Source organism: Dermacentor andersoni, chromosome 1, assembly GCF_023375885.2.
Source record: "Dermacentor andersoni chromosome 1, qqDerAnde1_hic_scaffold, whole genome shotgun sequence".
Classification (NCBI taxonomy): Eukaryota; Metazoa; Arthropoda; class Arachnida; order Ixodida; family Ixodidae; genus Dermacentor; species Dermacentor andersoni.
This window is the reverse complement of record NC_092814.1, coordinates 58,123,401-58,140,766: the sequence shown is the minus strand read 5'-3', so window position 1 is coordinate 58,140,766 and position 17,366 is coordinate 58,123,401. Positions and strand designations below refer to the sequence as shown.

The following is a 17,366-nucleotide window of genomic DNA, read 5'->3' as shown; positions in this document are numbered from 1 at the left end:
CAGCAGGCATCGCGCGTCATGCGCGTTGCAGACGATGCGGAGTGGCGACTGCAAGGAAACTAGCGCGCCTTGAATTTCTGGAAGCAGTTTTTTCGAGTTCATCTCATGACTGGGAGGACGAAATCTTGATAAAGTTGGCTACCAGCAGAGGCGGTAATGAAACTCCGAAAGTGCGCAGTTTTGTGGGAAGACTCATCAAGTTGTCCATTGGCGGCGACGCGTGATCAATTAAAAATTTTTGTAGTGCCGAATTCATTTTGATTGTGGTGTGGTGCTGTTTATTTCACTTTCAAAAACGCTTTCGCGTGTCCGGGGAGGTGTGCTATAACATTATAGCAAAATACGAAAACTCAATCCTCTCCAGAGCAAGGTGGACTAGGACGAAATATGCCCGGAAAGAACCGCAGAAGAATATTTGCTGTCGTTCTTGTGGTGTGTGTTCTGCTACACATATATTTAATAGCGCCCATGCAATTGGCAACGCAATGTCATGCAGTTTTATTCGAAATAAAACTTCTGAAAGGGCAGTTGCCGTGCCGTTTCGCGTGGCAGAAAGTACCCTCTACAGAATCATCGAACGGGTTGCTTCCTTTCTGGAAAGTATCAGGGGGAGAATAATACCATTGACTGCAGAGGAGACAGCAGTCCTTGATCATTAAACTCGAGCTGGTAATAAAAAATTATATTCGTCACATAACGGCAGAGTATATTGGCACCCACTAGAATATGCGCATTTATTGTAAATGTGACTCCGGCGTATACAGGTATCCCAGCTAAGCTTAGCCAATACATTATTACTTATACAGGGCGAACAAATCCACCATGGAAAAAGAAGAAAGACTTAACAACAGCGCTCGTGCACCGTATTTCTTCTTTTTCCTTGTTTGAGATGTTCACTCTGTAAGCAGTCATGCAGGTGTACCGACTCGCCCAGCTAGCTCTCGTACTTAAGGTTAGCCAAGCTCATAAAAAATGTATAGGGTAGACGAGGACGCAGCCAATGGTATTCTGTCAGCAGTCACGTACCACATCCGTATAAGTTCTTTTTTTTTGTAATTGAACTGTCGATAATTAGATTAGATAAATTAATGAGCGTTTTAATTGCTAAATTGAGGGCGCGAATTTTGTTTAAAAAGTAATAATTGTGTTTTGAAACACACGATTTGGCTGCTTTCAGTGTGCTATGTCTCGCGTAATTATTTACGCGCCCACGCGCCGCGACCCCAGCAGTACCAGGCGTTACGTATACGGTTTAATTACCATGTACATAGATGACACTGTGAAGACGCCTTCATTCAGCGGTTAATGACTTGCTGGTACTTATTACGACAATATTTAGCTTCGTCATCGCAACAGAATGATACTTGCCACCGATTATTAGCTCTGCGGACGAGCTCGTCGCGGTGCAGACGCTGCAGACGCAAACCGACAGCTCGCTCTGTTACGCGCGCGGTTCAAACTACGCGCGTTAGGCCAGGCGGCGCTAGCAGCGCGCACCGGCGCTGTGCATTTTTATATCCTCAGATTTATGTACGTTTGCTCCTCCACGGGCTTGAGGCGTTGTGTCCCGAAATTAATGGTTGCTTGTTGGCCTAGTTGGTTCGTTGCAACTTATGTAACAGCGCGAAACGCAAGGAAGAAACGACGACAGAGACCGAGTGAAAAGACTCTATGGTCGTCCCTTCATTATGTTTCGCGCTGCTACATAAGCCCCCAAATGCTCTTGGGGAGACTCCGGGCCGCATTTGCCGAGGATGCTATAACTTGACAGCGCGATATTAGGACTGTGCCACCATCCTTTCGTACGCACTTTATATCTTGCACAGAGCTTGCTTTATTGAATCTTAGTGCTTGTAATTGTACAGCTCTCGGCAAAAGTACATCGCATGTCTCTTCCCGAGCTCACTCTACTGCTCCCTCTACCACGACACAAGAATGGTCCCAATACTAGAGATCGTTTCACTTCGGTTGGATTCGAGACCTTGTCGTTGCGACGCCGTTTATCATTCCCACTACCTCCAGCTGTGCGCATTCTGGTCTTAGATTAGGAGCTAGCACATGCAGACGGCATTTGTGAGCGCCGAGCAGTTGATCCACTCATTGGTGACGCATTAATTCGTCCTGGTCGTGGGTATGAACTGATCAGATCTGCGGGCATGTTCAAGAGGTGGTGTTCAGGTCACCGATTTTAGAAACTAATCTAAAGACGTTTGCAAGAACCACCTTCTGGCACTTTCAAAAAGCCTTCACAGATCATAGCATCGAGGATTGTACAACTCTGTGTCCGTAGCACGAAACGGTCCAGGAGCGACACACAAGTACACAAGTGTTAAGCATTCCCCAGCTTGTCATTACAGCTGTGAAGCACTGAAAATGCAGAAGACGTGCAAACCCTACGTGACTGGCGCGTTGCTTAGAGGACACGTTCGTACATCGTCTCGGAGGCCATAATTGTTAGATACATTGAACGTCCCAGAAGCAGAACAATTTGTACTAGAGTTGAAATAGCTCTTGGATACTTATTTTGTTCTGCGGCATGAAATTTGCGGCTTTCAAGGAGGCGGCTAAACAGAAACAAACTCGAAAATGCTGCTAAGAAATGAGACAGATGAAACAGGATACGCTTAATGACGAAATGTCCGTTGTGTTTTGACTGCCACCTATATTAAAAAAGTTTCGTTTAAAGCAGTGCAAACCAAGGTAATATAAATCACTTGCATTTATTTCGGCACATTTATTGTCAGTCGTTTTAATGTTTGGATAATGTTTAAAAGAAAGTGTACACAGTGTTGTGTTAATTTAGTCTGCATGCATGCATTGACGATGTTGCCAGATTTTTGTGTATCAAACCGTCACTAATGATGTTTGTGTGTGAAGGCTTATTTGTGTGTATGAGAATATATTTTTAAGGCGCATTCATTTATTGTTTATTAGTTGTGAGGAAAACATGCGCGATAACTCTCAAAGTGATGCAACTACGAAACTTGCATGCCTGTACTTTTAGTTGCTCAATGTAGTAGGATGCTCTGTTGATTTCTATCTTTCAAAAACCTAAAATAAAAAAGAACTTCTCTAAACTGAATGTCGTCTGAACCGTCGTCTTCAGTGCATGTTCGTTACCATACACTTTCACATTAGTATGAGTAGTGGGAAATCTGGCGCTGCGATCGTTCAACCATCATGGGAATGATTGAAAGTACAGGCTACGGATGGGCGTTCTGCTGACTAATCTACATGTATTTTTTGGCAGTTTTGGTTTTGCTCCGAGAGCAGTTGCTATAACCTGCAGTGGGACAGTGCAACGCAAAGCTCTCTGCCTTTGTTATGTTGCTCTTAGTGGCGATAGCGCGCTGGGCCAGCGGCTGGGACGATGTTTGTGTCGCGGTGTGGTGTCGAAGTCCTGACGAGAAAGCGACGGCATTGTAAACGTTGAAAGAACATGTTTTGACCGTGTGGACCTTGGTTTGTTAAGTGTGTTAGGGTGGCGCTGTAGCGTTACGTGCTACCTAACCTAACCTAACCTAACGAATCAGGTTATCGGATTAATGCGTGTCAGTGTTAGGAAGCGAACGGACGTGGTTAGTCGCATTAGTGCTGCCATTGTCTTGAAACAAGAATGCCCGAGTTCGGGCACGTAGTTGTGGAGGCGTGTGCAGCCGCACTTAGACGCAGAGATGAATCGGAACGGCAAATCAAGGGTGCATCTCAGTGCGTGTAGTAGGGTGGCTAAAATTCTAGCCACGCTACTTGTAGCTCGCACAGTACATATGGCATCGTCGTCAGCATGGGAACAGCGCTTAAACAACCGTTGACGCTTGTGCGTCGCGATGCGTCAGTGCATTGGCCCCACTGTTCGTGCGCACAAATTATGGCGCGTCAAATAGCACCCGCAGGCAGTGGCGTAGCCAGAAATTTATTTTGGGGGAGGAAGAGGGGAGCGTTCTCCGCCGACAACTCTCTCTCTCTCTCTCTCTCTCTGTATGTGTGGGTGTATATATATATATATATTCATTGCTAAAGCGTGCGGCCACTTCGTAACAAGTTATATGCTATCATCACTAGGCTATATTTAAAAATTATGATATTAAAAAACTGAAATTTCCGTAACGAATTGATGTACTTATATAATGTATCTTCGAAACTTACCTGGTACATGACTTTGAAAAACTAACAGCGCTGAAAACGGGGCCAAACAAAATACAATTAGACAGCGCACTATTGTGTATAATTATCTTGTTTGCAGGTTAGACTTGTTGCAGCCCACGTAACAGTGGAGATTACGGTTAGTTGTTGTTTTCCAGCCAGGTCGTCTAGTGAGTGGTAAGACCACGGCTACGTACGGAAGAGGGCGGGCACTATTTTTAAAGTTGCCTATCACTCAATCGAGCTTTACGCGCCGTGGTTGCTCAGTGGCTACGGTGTTAGGCTGCTGAGCACAAGGTCGCGGGATCGAATCCCGGCCACGGCGGCCGCATTTCGATGGGGGCGAAATGCGAAAACACCCGTGTACTTACATTTAGGTGCACGTGAAAGAACCCCAGGGGGTCGAAATTTCCGGAGTCCTCCACTACGGCGTGCCTCATAATCAGAAAGTGGTTTTGGCACGTAAAACCCCATAATTTTTTTCAGTCGAGCTTTCGGCGTTATTTAAAATTATTAAAATTATTTTAAATTATTTCCGTTATACACTGTCACACTGTTCGACATTCACCGGGTTGTTGAACGGTGCAGCGGCCCCTAACATTCCTCTGTTTCTGCATGGACTAAGAGGCCATTCACCTACCTGCCCTCCTACCTGTTAGTTTCTTGGCTTCCGTTGCTCAGCACCCCCATCCTTGATATACCGGTTGTGAAAAATTAAGCTTAATGTTTCTCTTAAAATTTGGCACTGGAAGGCACGCGAAGACCACTTGTGCCATAGGCGCCAACTACGGGGGGGGGGGGGGGCTCCGGGGCTCGAGCCCCCTCCGGACTTTCCCGGAGGGGGGGGGGGCTAAGGCCCCTCCACCTAACGTGTCATTTCCAGAGTTTCGTCAACCACATCCTTTGAGGTTTCTTTTGACTTGCCTCGACCTTTTCACTACAAATTTTATTGTGGCTAATAGGGGACTGCATCATTGCTGGCGCGGACGTGTACGGATTTTAATTCATACTTCGCTTAATTTTGGAAATCCTGACAATACGAGAACAGGCGCATTAGAACTTCCAGCGGCGGCTGCCGGATCCGCATTTTCTAACTTCAATATTGTTTTAAATTGCCACTCTATGCACTATCCACATACACAATATATTTAAATATATGCACGGGAAAAAGTTTATTTTATTCTTTAAGGAGAAGGGCCGTAGCGAATTAACAATTATTTCAAGTGTGGATAGCTTATGCCTAGAGAATGTATATGTTGCTGTATGTTCACCTCGCTTCAAAATGCTTTGCGTGCTTTTTTGGCCCTGCAAAAAACCTGTAGGCTTTAGTGACCCCTTCGTTAGAATCTTTTATCAACGGCGTGTGAAATGCACGTGAATGATATGCGTCTCAGTCTCGCTTCTCTTTACAATCGACTAGCCATATACAGCTTGGCTGTAAAACATCGTGATCGAGCTAGTGCCTTATCTGCCGCGCCTTGGCCGGAGTAACACTTCGCGTTTGCTGTTACTTGGAAACAAGCTGTGATAGCTGTTGTCTCAGCCTAGATAAAGTGCAGGGGTGGTTCTTTTTTTTTTTTTTCACAAAATCTATCACCACAAAAGCGAATTGATAACGTCAGTGCAAATGTTTAAAGTTGCGTTTTGTTTCGTCACAGTCGTCATGTGTTTCTCTAAATTTTACGTCCCATCTTCTTCGATCATACACTGAACCGGACAGCATTGGATGCACGAAATACTGGAAGGAGTGGTGAATGAGTTTCTCAGTGAAGTCCCGCTATCACGCCTTCCACTTCCGCTGTATAAGCAAGGTGGGGCACCAGCACACAGCAGCAGCCGAGCACGAAACTTTAGCTGAATGCGACTTCTCATGCGAAATTGGCCGGCCAGGCCACCTGACCTCTCTCCACTCGATTTCTTTCTTTGAGGTTATGTGAAAGATCGTGTTTACATGATCGAGACGGACGTCAGATTAGGTCAAGGCAAGGATAACGGATGTGTGCCGTCGAATTCCAGCGTCGGTCATCAAGACAACCACTGAAGATGTGATAGATAAAGCGAACTCAGTATTGCGTAGCTGCAGAAGGAGACACCTATTCTAACATGTCCTCTAGGCAGCAGCTGGTGTTCAACGGCGCTTTCGAATTCATACATAATTAGGGCACAGTGAAATCTGATGCAATTTTTAGTTTTTTTTTTGGTCAGGCGTCCCGATTGCCAATTCGGCTCATTTAGAAGTGCTACGTTTACTTGCTTGAAGTCATCGGTTTTGCCTTTTCTCTACACGTGGGTCGCTTCCCCCAGTCTGTTTATTTCGCTTTTATTTTTTCCCACGACCCTGTTTTTGCACCACGTATACACTCTCATGAAAAATAAAACCGTCACTTAATTTTGGCTGTGGTCCGAACCCAATTTCCGGCGCGAAATACAGCTGCGCGCGCACTCTGTCGATTCGGTGCAAGCAAAGCCGGGATTTTAAGCATTCTGTGCCTATTACATTGCTTTTCGCGTTTCGTGTGTGGTCAGAGCGGCGCTTCGACCGCGTTATCAAGGGGCTTTTGTTATCAATGGGATCAGTGGGCCTTGAGATACGGATTATAAATGTGACGTAGAGAGGAAAGAATAGATGCAAAGCCGCTAAACCTGCTGTTGGTGCTCCTTCCGTACTATAATTAAGGTGATGCGCTGCCTCTTCGGGTTTGCGACAGGCAGCGCAGTTACTTTCGAACAGCTTGTTTGAGGGCGCTACTTTACAATGCGGCTGGGAGTGCACTCACGTGGTGTTTTTCATATTTCGTTAGGTTTGTTGGCTGCAGTCGGAAAAAATTGCAAGCAATTAGTACGTCTCTTAAAACACAGCAGTTAGATGTAATTCGGGGGTGCCTGCGGGTGCCTACAAATGCCTCATTGACACTTTGATAATTTAGGCAGTACTTCTCGAATTAGATAATTAATTGCAATTGTCGAATTAAATTTCAGGAATGAAACAATTAATGGCGGCTACTCCACTGTACTGTAAGCAATACGCAGTAGGTTTTCTTCGAGCAACGCAACTGCTCTTAATTCAAGTCTTGGTGAATGGTAGTTGGGACACCCTGCGTAATTCACTCACTGACCGAAATAAGGCCAAGCCGGATTCACTCGAAATCAGAATCAACAGCAGCCACGCGCAGCAGCGCTTTATATACTGGGACTCACAGAATAAGAAAAAACGACCGAGCGAGGCTGCAGATTCGCCGGAAACGCGAAGCAGTATTAGTGATAGGGAAGTATACGACAATTACACGAAGGAAGATTACACCACCGGGAGACGCCAGAGAGGACTCAGGCTGTGAAAGTAAATTGTCTCCTACTATGAGGTCTTCTAATTTCTCATATAAGGCCGTGACTTTAGTGAAATATTTTTCGAGGTCACACGAAGTTTCTTCAAGTGCAAGAAATATATATACGCGTACACACACACACATGGGGTTAACAAAGCTGGTTGCCCTCACCCCCCCACCCCACGGGAAGATGAAAAAATGAAATTAAATTATCGGGTTTTACGTGCCAAAACCACTTTCTGATTATGAGGCACGCCGTAGTGGAGGACTCCGAAAATTTCGACCACCTGGGGATCTTTAACGTGCACCTAAAGCTAAGTACACGGGTGTTTTCGCATTTCGCCTCCATCGAAATGCGGCCGCCATGGCCGGGATTCGATCCCGCTTCCTCGGGCTCAGCAGCCTAACACCATAGCCACTGAGCAACCACGGCGGTTGTCCATTGACGGCGACATGATCAATTAAACTTTAATATAGCGCCGCATTCATTTTGATTGCGGGGTGGTGCTGTTTATTTGACTTTCAAAAACACTTTCGCGTGTCCGGGGAGGTGTGCTATAACATTATAGAAAAATACGGAAACTCTCAATTCTCTCCAGGGCAAGCTGGACGAGGACGAAATATGCCTGGAAACAATCACAGAAGAATATTTGCTGTCGTTCTTGGGGTGAGTGTTCTGCTACACATATATTTAATAACGCCTATGCAATCGGCAGCGCAATGTCGTGCAGTTTTGTTGTAAATAAAACTTCTGATAGGGCAGTGGCCGTGCTGTTTGGCATGGCAGGAAGTAACCTTCACAGGATCATCGAGCGGGTTGCTTCCTTTCTGGAAAGTATCACTGGGAGAATAATTCCATTAACCGCAGAGGAGGTAGCCGTCTTCCATCATTAAACTCGAGCTGGTAATAAAAAGGTATTTTCGTCACATAAGCGCACAATATATTGGCACCCACTAGAATATGCGCATTTATTAGAAATGTGACTCCAGCGCATACATCCAGGGAAAACACGGGAAAGGTGGGAGATGGAAATTCAAGACGATGAGCAAAACGAGAACAAGGTGAAAGCAGGAGCCAACGTTTCTACAAGTTCACTTGTCTCCTTCAAGGCGACAGCTACTTTACTCGCCACAGTATATACAGGCGGAGTTCTTCTGAAGAGGAAAGGGCGTAAGGCGGGTGGGTGTGGAAACGAGCGAAGGTGTGTTAGCTATAGGCAACAACACTTTTGGTTTCTTAGCGTAAGTTTTTTCCCTTCTTTCCGTTTTGTCCCTTTTATGTATTTATTTCTTCCATTTCACTATTTTCTTTTCTTTTATTATTTATTTATTTGTGTATTTTTTCACGTGCACCGTTTCTGCCGCTCCTCCTATTATCTCTTTCAGAGACACGATAGCCCACGACCACCCGCGAAAGAGGTAATAGAGGGCTGTTGTGCACGCCGTTGACACGCCGGCTGACACACACGCGTTGACACGTGATTGACAGACTGCGTGTCACTAGCCATGTGCACAGCACTAATTTATTCTCAATTCGACACCCTTGTTCTCGTTTTGCTCATCTTCCAGCGTGTACAGCCCGTGCTACGTCTTTCTTCTCTGTCCTTGTTTGATTTGTTCGAGCTGTAAATAATAATGCAGGTGTGCCGAGTCGCCCAGCTAGCTACCGTAATTAAGGTTAGCCAAGCTCATAAAAAATATATAGGATACACGAGGACGCAACCAATGGTATTCTGTCAGCAGTGATGTACCCCGTTAGGATGAGTTTTTTTTTTCTTTCTCATAATTGAACTATGGATAATTGAATTAGATCAATTAATGAGCTGCTTATTTGCTAATTTGAGGGCGCGAATTCTGATAGAGAAGTAATAATTTTGTTTTAAAACACACGATTTAGTTGCTTTCAGTGTGCTATGCCGCGACCCCCGCGGTCCCAGGCGTCACCTAATTACCATATACAAACATGACAATGTGAATACGCCTTCATTGAGCGGTTTATGACTTACTGGCCATTATTTCGCCAAGTTGTAGCTTCGTCATCGCAACGGAATGTTTCTTGCCACCGATTATTAACTCTGCGAACGAGCTCGTCGCAGCGCAGACGCTGCAGAAGCAAACCGACAGATCGCTCAGTTACGCGCACGGTTCAAACTACGCGCGTTACGCCAGGCGGCGCTAGCAGCGCGCTCCGGCGCTGTGCATATTTATATCCTCGTATTTATTTACGTCTGCCCCTCCACGGCCTTGGGTTGTTGTGCCCCCAACTGAATGGTTGCTTGCTGGGCTAGTTGGTTCGCTGTACCTTATGTAACAACGCGAAACGCAAGGAAGGGACGAGGAGAGAGACCGGGTTTAAAGAGCTCTCTTTTCACTCGTTCTCTATCGTCGTCCCTTCCTTATGTTTCGCGCTGCTGCATAAGCCCCCAACTGCTTTTGGGGCGACTCCGGGCCGCATTTGTCGAGAGATGCTATAACTTGACAGCGCGATATTAGGACTGTGCCAGCATCCTTTCTTACGCTCTTTATATGCCGCGTAGAGCTTGCTTTATTGAATCTTTGTGCTTGTAATTGCACAGCTCTTGGCAAAAGTGCATCGCATATCGCTTGCCGAGCTAGCTCTACTGGTCGCACTGCCACGACACAAAAAATTGGCCCAAGTGCGCATCGAGAATATGACCGAGATGCTAGAAATTGTTTCACTTCGGTTGGATTCGAGACCTTGTCGTTTCGACGCCGTTTATCATTCCCACTACCTCCAGCTGTGCGCATTGTGGCCTTAGATTAGGAGCTAGCACATGTAGACGTTATTTGTGAGCGCCGAGCAGTTGATCCACTCATTGGTAACGCATTAATTCGTCCTGGTCGTGTGTATGAACTGATCAGATCAGCGGGCATGTTCAGGAGGTGGCGTTCAGGTCACCGATTTTAGGAACTAATCTAAAGACGTTTGCAAGAACCACCTTCTGGCACTTTCAAAAAGCCTTCACAGATCATAGCATCGAGGATAGAGCGTACGACTCTGTGTGCGTGGCACAATACGGTCCAGGAGCGATACACAGCTGTTAAGCGCTCGCCAGGTTGTCAGTACAACTGTGAAGCACTGAAAATGCAAAAGTCGCGCAAGCCCTCCGTGACCGGCGCGTTGCATACAGCATGAAACTCTATGGCATACGGGACACGTTCGTACTTAGTCTCGGAGGCAATAATTGTTACATACAGTGAACGTCACTAGGGCCACTAGAAGCAGAACAATTTGTACTCGAATTGAAATACCTCTTGGATACTTTTTATTTTTTTTTTTTGCGGCATGAAATTTGCGGTATTCAAAGAGGTGGCTAAACAAAAACTCCAAAATGCTGCTGAGAAATGAGACAGATGAAACAGGATACGCTTAATGACGAAATGTCCGTTGTGTTTTGACCGCCACCTATATTTAAAAAGTTTTGTTTAACGTGGTACAAAACACGTTAATATAAATCAATTAATTTTATTTGTGCTCAACTATTGTGAGTCGTTTTAATGTTTAGATAACCTTTAAAAAAAAATATGCACAGTGTTGTGTTAATTTGGTCTGAATGCATTGAGGCTGTTGCCAGATTTTTGTGTATCAAACCGTCAGAAATGCAGGTTGTGTAAAGGTTTATTTGTATGTATAGCAATATATTTTTAAGGCAAATCTATTTATTGTCTTATAGTTGTGGGAAAAACATGCGGGATAACTCTCAGAGTGATGCAACTACGAAACTTGCATGCTTGTACACTTAGTTGTTCAATGTACTAGAATACTGTGTTGATTTCTGTCTTTCAAAAACTTAAATTAATAAAAGAACTTACCTAAAACTAATGTTATAATGTGAACTTCGTCTTTAGATGCTTGTTTGTTTCAGTTTTTATGTGGCCAGACTTCTGTGTTGAATTTGGTAAATGGTTGCCAATTTTTTGTGCCTAATTTTAAGGTATTTGTGCAAACCAGATATCTGCGGTGTTTGTTTATAAACATTCGTGAGTCTTATGCCGAATGCAAAAGTTATTTTGTTGTGCAGTGTCCACTCTACACGACTCAACTAATTCTTTTTTTTTTTTTTCGAGCGGCGGTGGGCGTCGCCTCTAGTGGCGTGAACCGTGTTGCCATGTGCCATGTCGTCGTGATGCGCTTGGCACTCACGTATAGATTCTAGGACCTATAGCTACAGTCAACATTAATACTAGCGCAAGCTTTCCAGCCGCGGTGCCGATCCTCAGTACCTGAGCATCCCCACAAGTGGAAGCAAGCATTGTCGTATGATTGCATCTTTCAAGACTCATCATTCTTCTTGCTAGTACCTTTCAAAATGCGGCAGGCTCTAGCAGACCACCGCTCAGGCGTACCGCTTCTTACGCCTGCGTTGTGACTTGGATCATTAATTAATGACATCGTAGGCGCCGCTCTGAAAACTGGCAAAATGAAGTTCATGTGTCGAGTAGATCTGCTAGAAGTTGGTAAACCATGGCTTTTTCCTGTAAAGAATGGTGCCTGCGGTGGATTTGCTTGTGGTTGTAAATACCTTAACTAGAACGGGGTGCCACGCTGCCTCAATAAACGCTCGCGCGGAATTACTGTCTAGGTGCATGTGATTACTGGTGCACTCACTGCGTGCTACGTGCGCAATGTATGAAGGGAATGCGGAATCCTGCTGAATTTTGTTGTGTACGCCTGTTTCGACTTTCGTGCGCTGAAGGCAAAGGAAAACAAGCGTTCATGCTTGCGCTTTCCTCCAACTGAGAGCACACTAACCAGCGCGTATCATGTGAGAAGGAACGCTACTGTGTGCCAACCGGTGCCAACGCCACTGCGCGCTGGCAGCATCGTTCACACACAGGGAGGCCGCTGCTCGCTCAGGAACCAAAGAACTGTGAACGATGACCGCGAGCACAGAGAAAAAAAAAAGAATTCGGCTGTGACATCAAGGCGAGGACGAGAATTCTGCAGCTCGTTCACCATCCATGCCCCACGTGGATTTGTTTACTATCAGCCTGTAAGCAGCCTGCACACAGCAGCGCCACCAATAAAGCGATGGTCAATTTATTCGTGCTTTTAGTACAAGAAATACAACATTTTTATTACGTTATTTTACGCTGGAAATCTGGAGCGTAATTTTACCTTTTCTATGTCGACACAGCAATGAGTTCGAGAACCTTAAGTGGTGGTCGCTGCTAGCATGGCCTCCGAATTCGGGCTGCGCCAATCTCAAAAGCTATGCTTTATAAACTTCAAGTGTGTCCTCCGCGTGGCGGCGCTTCCTTCGGACCCTCTAGCAGACGATATGCAGACGACACGCAGTGTTCTCATAGAGACCGGTGTTTTTGTTATACCCGCTGAGGAGAAAAAGCTCTCCTAGAGATGCGAAATACCCGTGCTATTTTGCGTGATGTATTCGATCGTAATCTATACTCAGCGCATAGTAGCGCTTAGAGGCCTCGGAAGCGAAAATGCGGTGTTGTGTGCCTTTCTGCAAGCCATCGAAACAAACAGCCTGCAGACATTTCTTTCTCCGAGATGACCGTGGACTGAAAGCTGAGTGAACTTTGTTTGACGGTGAGCGCAGAAAAGTAGTGGCAGCCAAGCTCAGCTTCCAATTACTATGTTATCTGCAGCTTGGGCTTTCTTCCCAATTGCTTGTGCAGGGACACGAAGCGACTTATGCTGAAAGAAGGCATCGTGCCTTGCGTCTTAAACCAATTCCCTCTCTACCACGGAAGCCAGCGTTGGCGAAAATGTGCGGTCGACACTTGCTGACTCGAAATGCATGGTGCTGAGCTAAGAACGGCGAGGACCGAAACGACAACGCATACACACAAACGCACAAAAAATAATAATAACGTACTATGTTATGAAGTACCTTAGTTCTGAAGCACCTAATTCTTTTCCTTTATATTTCTTTAACTTTTTTTTTCTCTTTGACATGGCGCCAGAGAAAAACACGAGCACGGAATGCACTATGATCACAGCGTCGACTCTCAACTCATTTATTTGCAATAAACAAGATAATATATGCCTACATGTGGTTACGCATACAAGAAAAAGTTAGCTGTTCAAATACGAAATTTATTTTTTATGCAAGCAATACAAGGAATGACATGGCTCTTCTTTATTATTACGGTAGCAATTATGTGGAAGACAATGATAAATAACCTGGCAAGGGAAGAAGAGTTCAAGATCGCAAGTCAGCCTCTAGAGTTTGTGGAGGAGTACGTTTACATAGGTCAACTAATCACAGGGAACTCTGACCATGAGAAAGAAATTCACAGAATAATAAAAATGGGTTGGATCGCATACGGCAGACATCGTGAGCTCCTGACTGGGAGCCTTACCGTTATCATTGAAAAGGAAAGTATACAATCAGTGCATTTTACCGGTGCTGACATACGGCGCAGAGACTTGGAGACTGACAAAGAAGCTTGAGAGCAAGTTAAGGACCGCGCAAAGAGCGATGGAAGGAAGACTGCTAGGCATTACTTTAAGAGACAAAAAGAGAGCGGTTTGGATCATAGAGCAAACGGGTATAGACGACACTCTAATTGACATGAAGAGAGAAAAATGGCGCTGGGCAGTCATGTAATGCGCAGGTTAGATATCCGTTACACCATTAGGGTGACAGAATGCGTACCAAGAGAAGGGAAGCGCAGTAGAGAACGGCAGAAGACTGAGTGGTGGGACGAAATTAGGAAATTTGCGGGTGCTAGTTGGAATCGGTTGGCGCAGGACAGGGGTAATTGGAGATCACGCGGAGAGGCCTTCGTCCTGCAGTGGACATAAATATTATTATTATTATTATTATTATTATTATTATTATTATTATTATTATTATTGACACTCCAAGCGCATTCCTGCCGTCGCCGTCGCCGTGATGTTCCGTATATAGTCTAAAGACAACATCGCCGCCGCGCGCCGTACGCTGTTATGTACGAGTGAAAGCTTACGTGGGTCAGCCGACGAACGCGGCTCAATCTCGCGCGGGCGAGGGAGGAAGGCGGGGCGAGAGCGCGCCATCTTCTGTCGCGCGCGAGGCATGGGGGCGCCGTATCTTGCAAGCGATCTGCGACGTGGACAAAGTACGCGGAGTGCCGGTAGCGTCGTATATGTGCTGTGCTTTCGACGTATAGTTCGTGTTGCAGCGAGAGGCAGCTGAGAAGTCAATTCGCTCGCTGCTGCTGCCGCGCATCTTCACTCCAGCGTTTTTGACAGCGACTTTCCACGGTCATGGAGCGAGATGTGTTCATGTCTACCTGTGTGGGCGTGACAGCGTGCTTGTTAATTTAGTTAGTAAGCGAATGTTTGCAAGTTTATACGGCCGATAAAGCTAGTATCCTTGCTTCGTATAGCTGTCTAATAATTTGCTGTCGCAATTGCTGCTTCGCCTCTCTGGCGAAGCTGCGACTTTTTATGTGCGTGTCATGCCTCGATAATCTCCTGAGTTGTCTGATAATGTGCGCAGTGTCATTACGTGTTCGTGTTTTTCTGCGGTGCTGTTTCCAAGAGCTGGACCCTTACTATAACTTGCCCAACTGTCAGGTTTACTTTCTTTTTTTTTTCGCGTGCCCTGTTGGTGGCAGACAGCAAGCGCAAAGCACAGCTTATCGAGTTGCCTGCGGAACCGGTGTGCCGAAAAAGCCGTAAAAGACGGCTCCGGTGAGATAACCAGTGTGGAAAAAAAAAAGAAAACTAATTCTCGGGTCCAGTTGTGTGTGCCTCGTGGGGCATCGTACACACACGGAGAAGCTGATAAGCTCGACGGCGGTTTTCCTCGGAAAGATGTGGCGCGAGAAGGAGCGGGCCCAGAAAGCGCGAAACGGACGACTGAACTCTACAGTCGATGCCTACAAAACGGAACAATTAACTAGAACGACCCAGTGCAAATAAGACATTATGATCTTCCGACCATGAAACGCGCGCTTGAAGGTTGCAGCAGTTTCGGGTTCCTGGACTATTTGGAAATCTTCTAGAAAAATTCTACGCACGTGTATGAGCGGACTAAAGAAAGAAAGAAAGAAAAAGATCAAATTCGTTTTTTTTTTCATTCATGCGCCGATGACACAACGCGAACAAAAAATCACCGGTGACCACCCATTTTCGATGTTCATTTGCAGCGTGAGAACAGGGCTAGCACGAACCTGCATGTCGGAAGAATCGTCGACTGGGCGAGTTGGTAAGGTCATGTGGTGAAAAAAAGAGCGTGAACTGGACGCGTTCAAAGACGACACTAGAGCTTTTACTGTGAGCATTCCACGCCGTCTGTTCCAACCGTGGCGCTGGAGCAGTATTCACTTTTCTAAAAAAATTACGAAAGAAAATCCACCTACATAAGCGTTACTTGCGCAATATTTTCCCAAAATATTTTGAGTGGGAAAAATTTCTTGCGCCCGTGAGGGCCATTTGGAATTTCACGAAACGGTGGAAAACCATGTGCGAAACAAAAATTTGCCAAAAATCGACGTGTCGCGAATTCTTTCAAACAGTGCGTTTTTGCTTTGTGTGAACATTGTGCTTTTATTTTAAAACGGTCCACAAAATGCTTTCAGTCTTTTGAATCCTTCGAACCGAGGTAAAAATTCAGAAATTATAGCATATTCGCGAAATGTTTCACAAAACCGGTCACGGAAGGAAACGTAGAATTATTTTCATAGAGCTCTCCCTAAAGCATGCTGTCTTCTAAAATAATATTTTCGCCGATTCGCTGCGCACAGGCTCTAAAATGAAAGCCCGACTTTGGCAGAAATGCTATTTTAGCCTATGTTTACGTGTTGGTGACGCAGTAAGGTGGTCCATGGAAAAATACGCAGAAAAACGGGTATAACTGAGGAGCATAACAATTTTCGCCACGGAAATTTTAATAGACGTAATTTGCGTTTTCACCAAGAAATAAAATTTTGAATTCGAGTCGTGCGATTGCAATATTTTGGTTCACACTTTGACTTCACCTCGTAGCATGTTGGCGGGACACACAAAACAACTGAATTTGCGGGGTAAAAAAATGGGTGGTGTATCCTCAGCGTATGGTTTCCCGTCTTTTTTATTTTTTTATTTTATTTTTTGTGCTGTATTTCTTTGTATATATTATACGTACCTATATAAACGCGAGAACGTAACAGTAAAAAATATAATAGCATCATTGAGTTAGGTGCCACAATGCCCACAGTAATAAACAGCTGTATACCTGCTGGTTTCTTCAGGCTTGACATCACAAAGGCCCTGTGCTGCGTGTCCCAACAAAAACTTTGTCGACTACTCTCTGTCCCAATAAAGCTGCCTATATCAATATAGGCTCTAACGCTGTACTAACTGAACTAAAGAAGCTGCCCGCTGGGCAATCGCAGTTAATTAACGAGATGAAAGGTTTAAAAATTAAAGCGAACTAGTCGAGACTAACAATTCGATTTCCGAACTAAACAGAAGAATGCATGCCGTCGAGAGCCACTGTCAACACATTGAGGACCTGCAGCGGCAGGTTGAAACATTTAAGACTTCTGCGGCCGCGGCGACACGGGCAATCTCCGATATAGAAGCGCGCATCGATGACGCAGAAAACCGAGCCCGCCGCAGCAACCTTATCTTCTTCGGTATCCCCGACCCAAGTGCGTCTGAATCCGCCGCTCAAGCAGAGGAAAAAATCATTCGGCTTTGCGCAGACCAATTAAACATGACCGTGAATCCTGATGAGATTGAACGTGCGCATCGTCTCGGCCGCCATTCCGATAACCGAAACCGTCATATAATCGCAAAATTCCTTTTTTATAAAACAAAAGAAAAAATTCTGTCTAACGGCCGCAAGTTGAAAGGGACTAACTATAGCATTCGCGAAGACTACTCTCGTACTGTGCAAAATGCCCGGAAACATCTTTTGACTTTTGCGAGGACCAAAT

At 45.3% G+C, this 17,366-nt stretch overlaps 1 protein-coding gene across 1 annotated transcript in view; it reads left to right on the top strand.

The window, feature by feature from the left end:
* LOC129380472 (uncharacterized) overlaps positions 1-17,366 on the top strand; it is a 482,520-nt gene that overhangs the window by 408,580 nt on the left and 56,574 nt on the right. Inside the window, exon 7 of the mRNA XM_055061532.2 lies at positions 8,066-8,133. Within this exon, the coding sequence (XP_054917507.2) occupies positions 8,066-8,133 (68 nt within the window). The remainder of the gene's footprint in view (positions 1-8,065; positions 8,134-17,366) is intronic.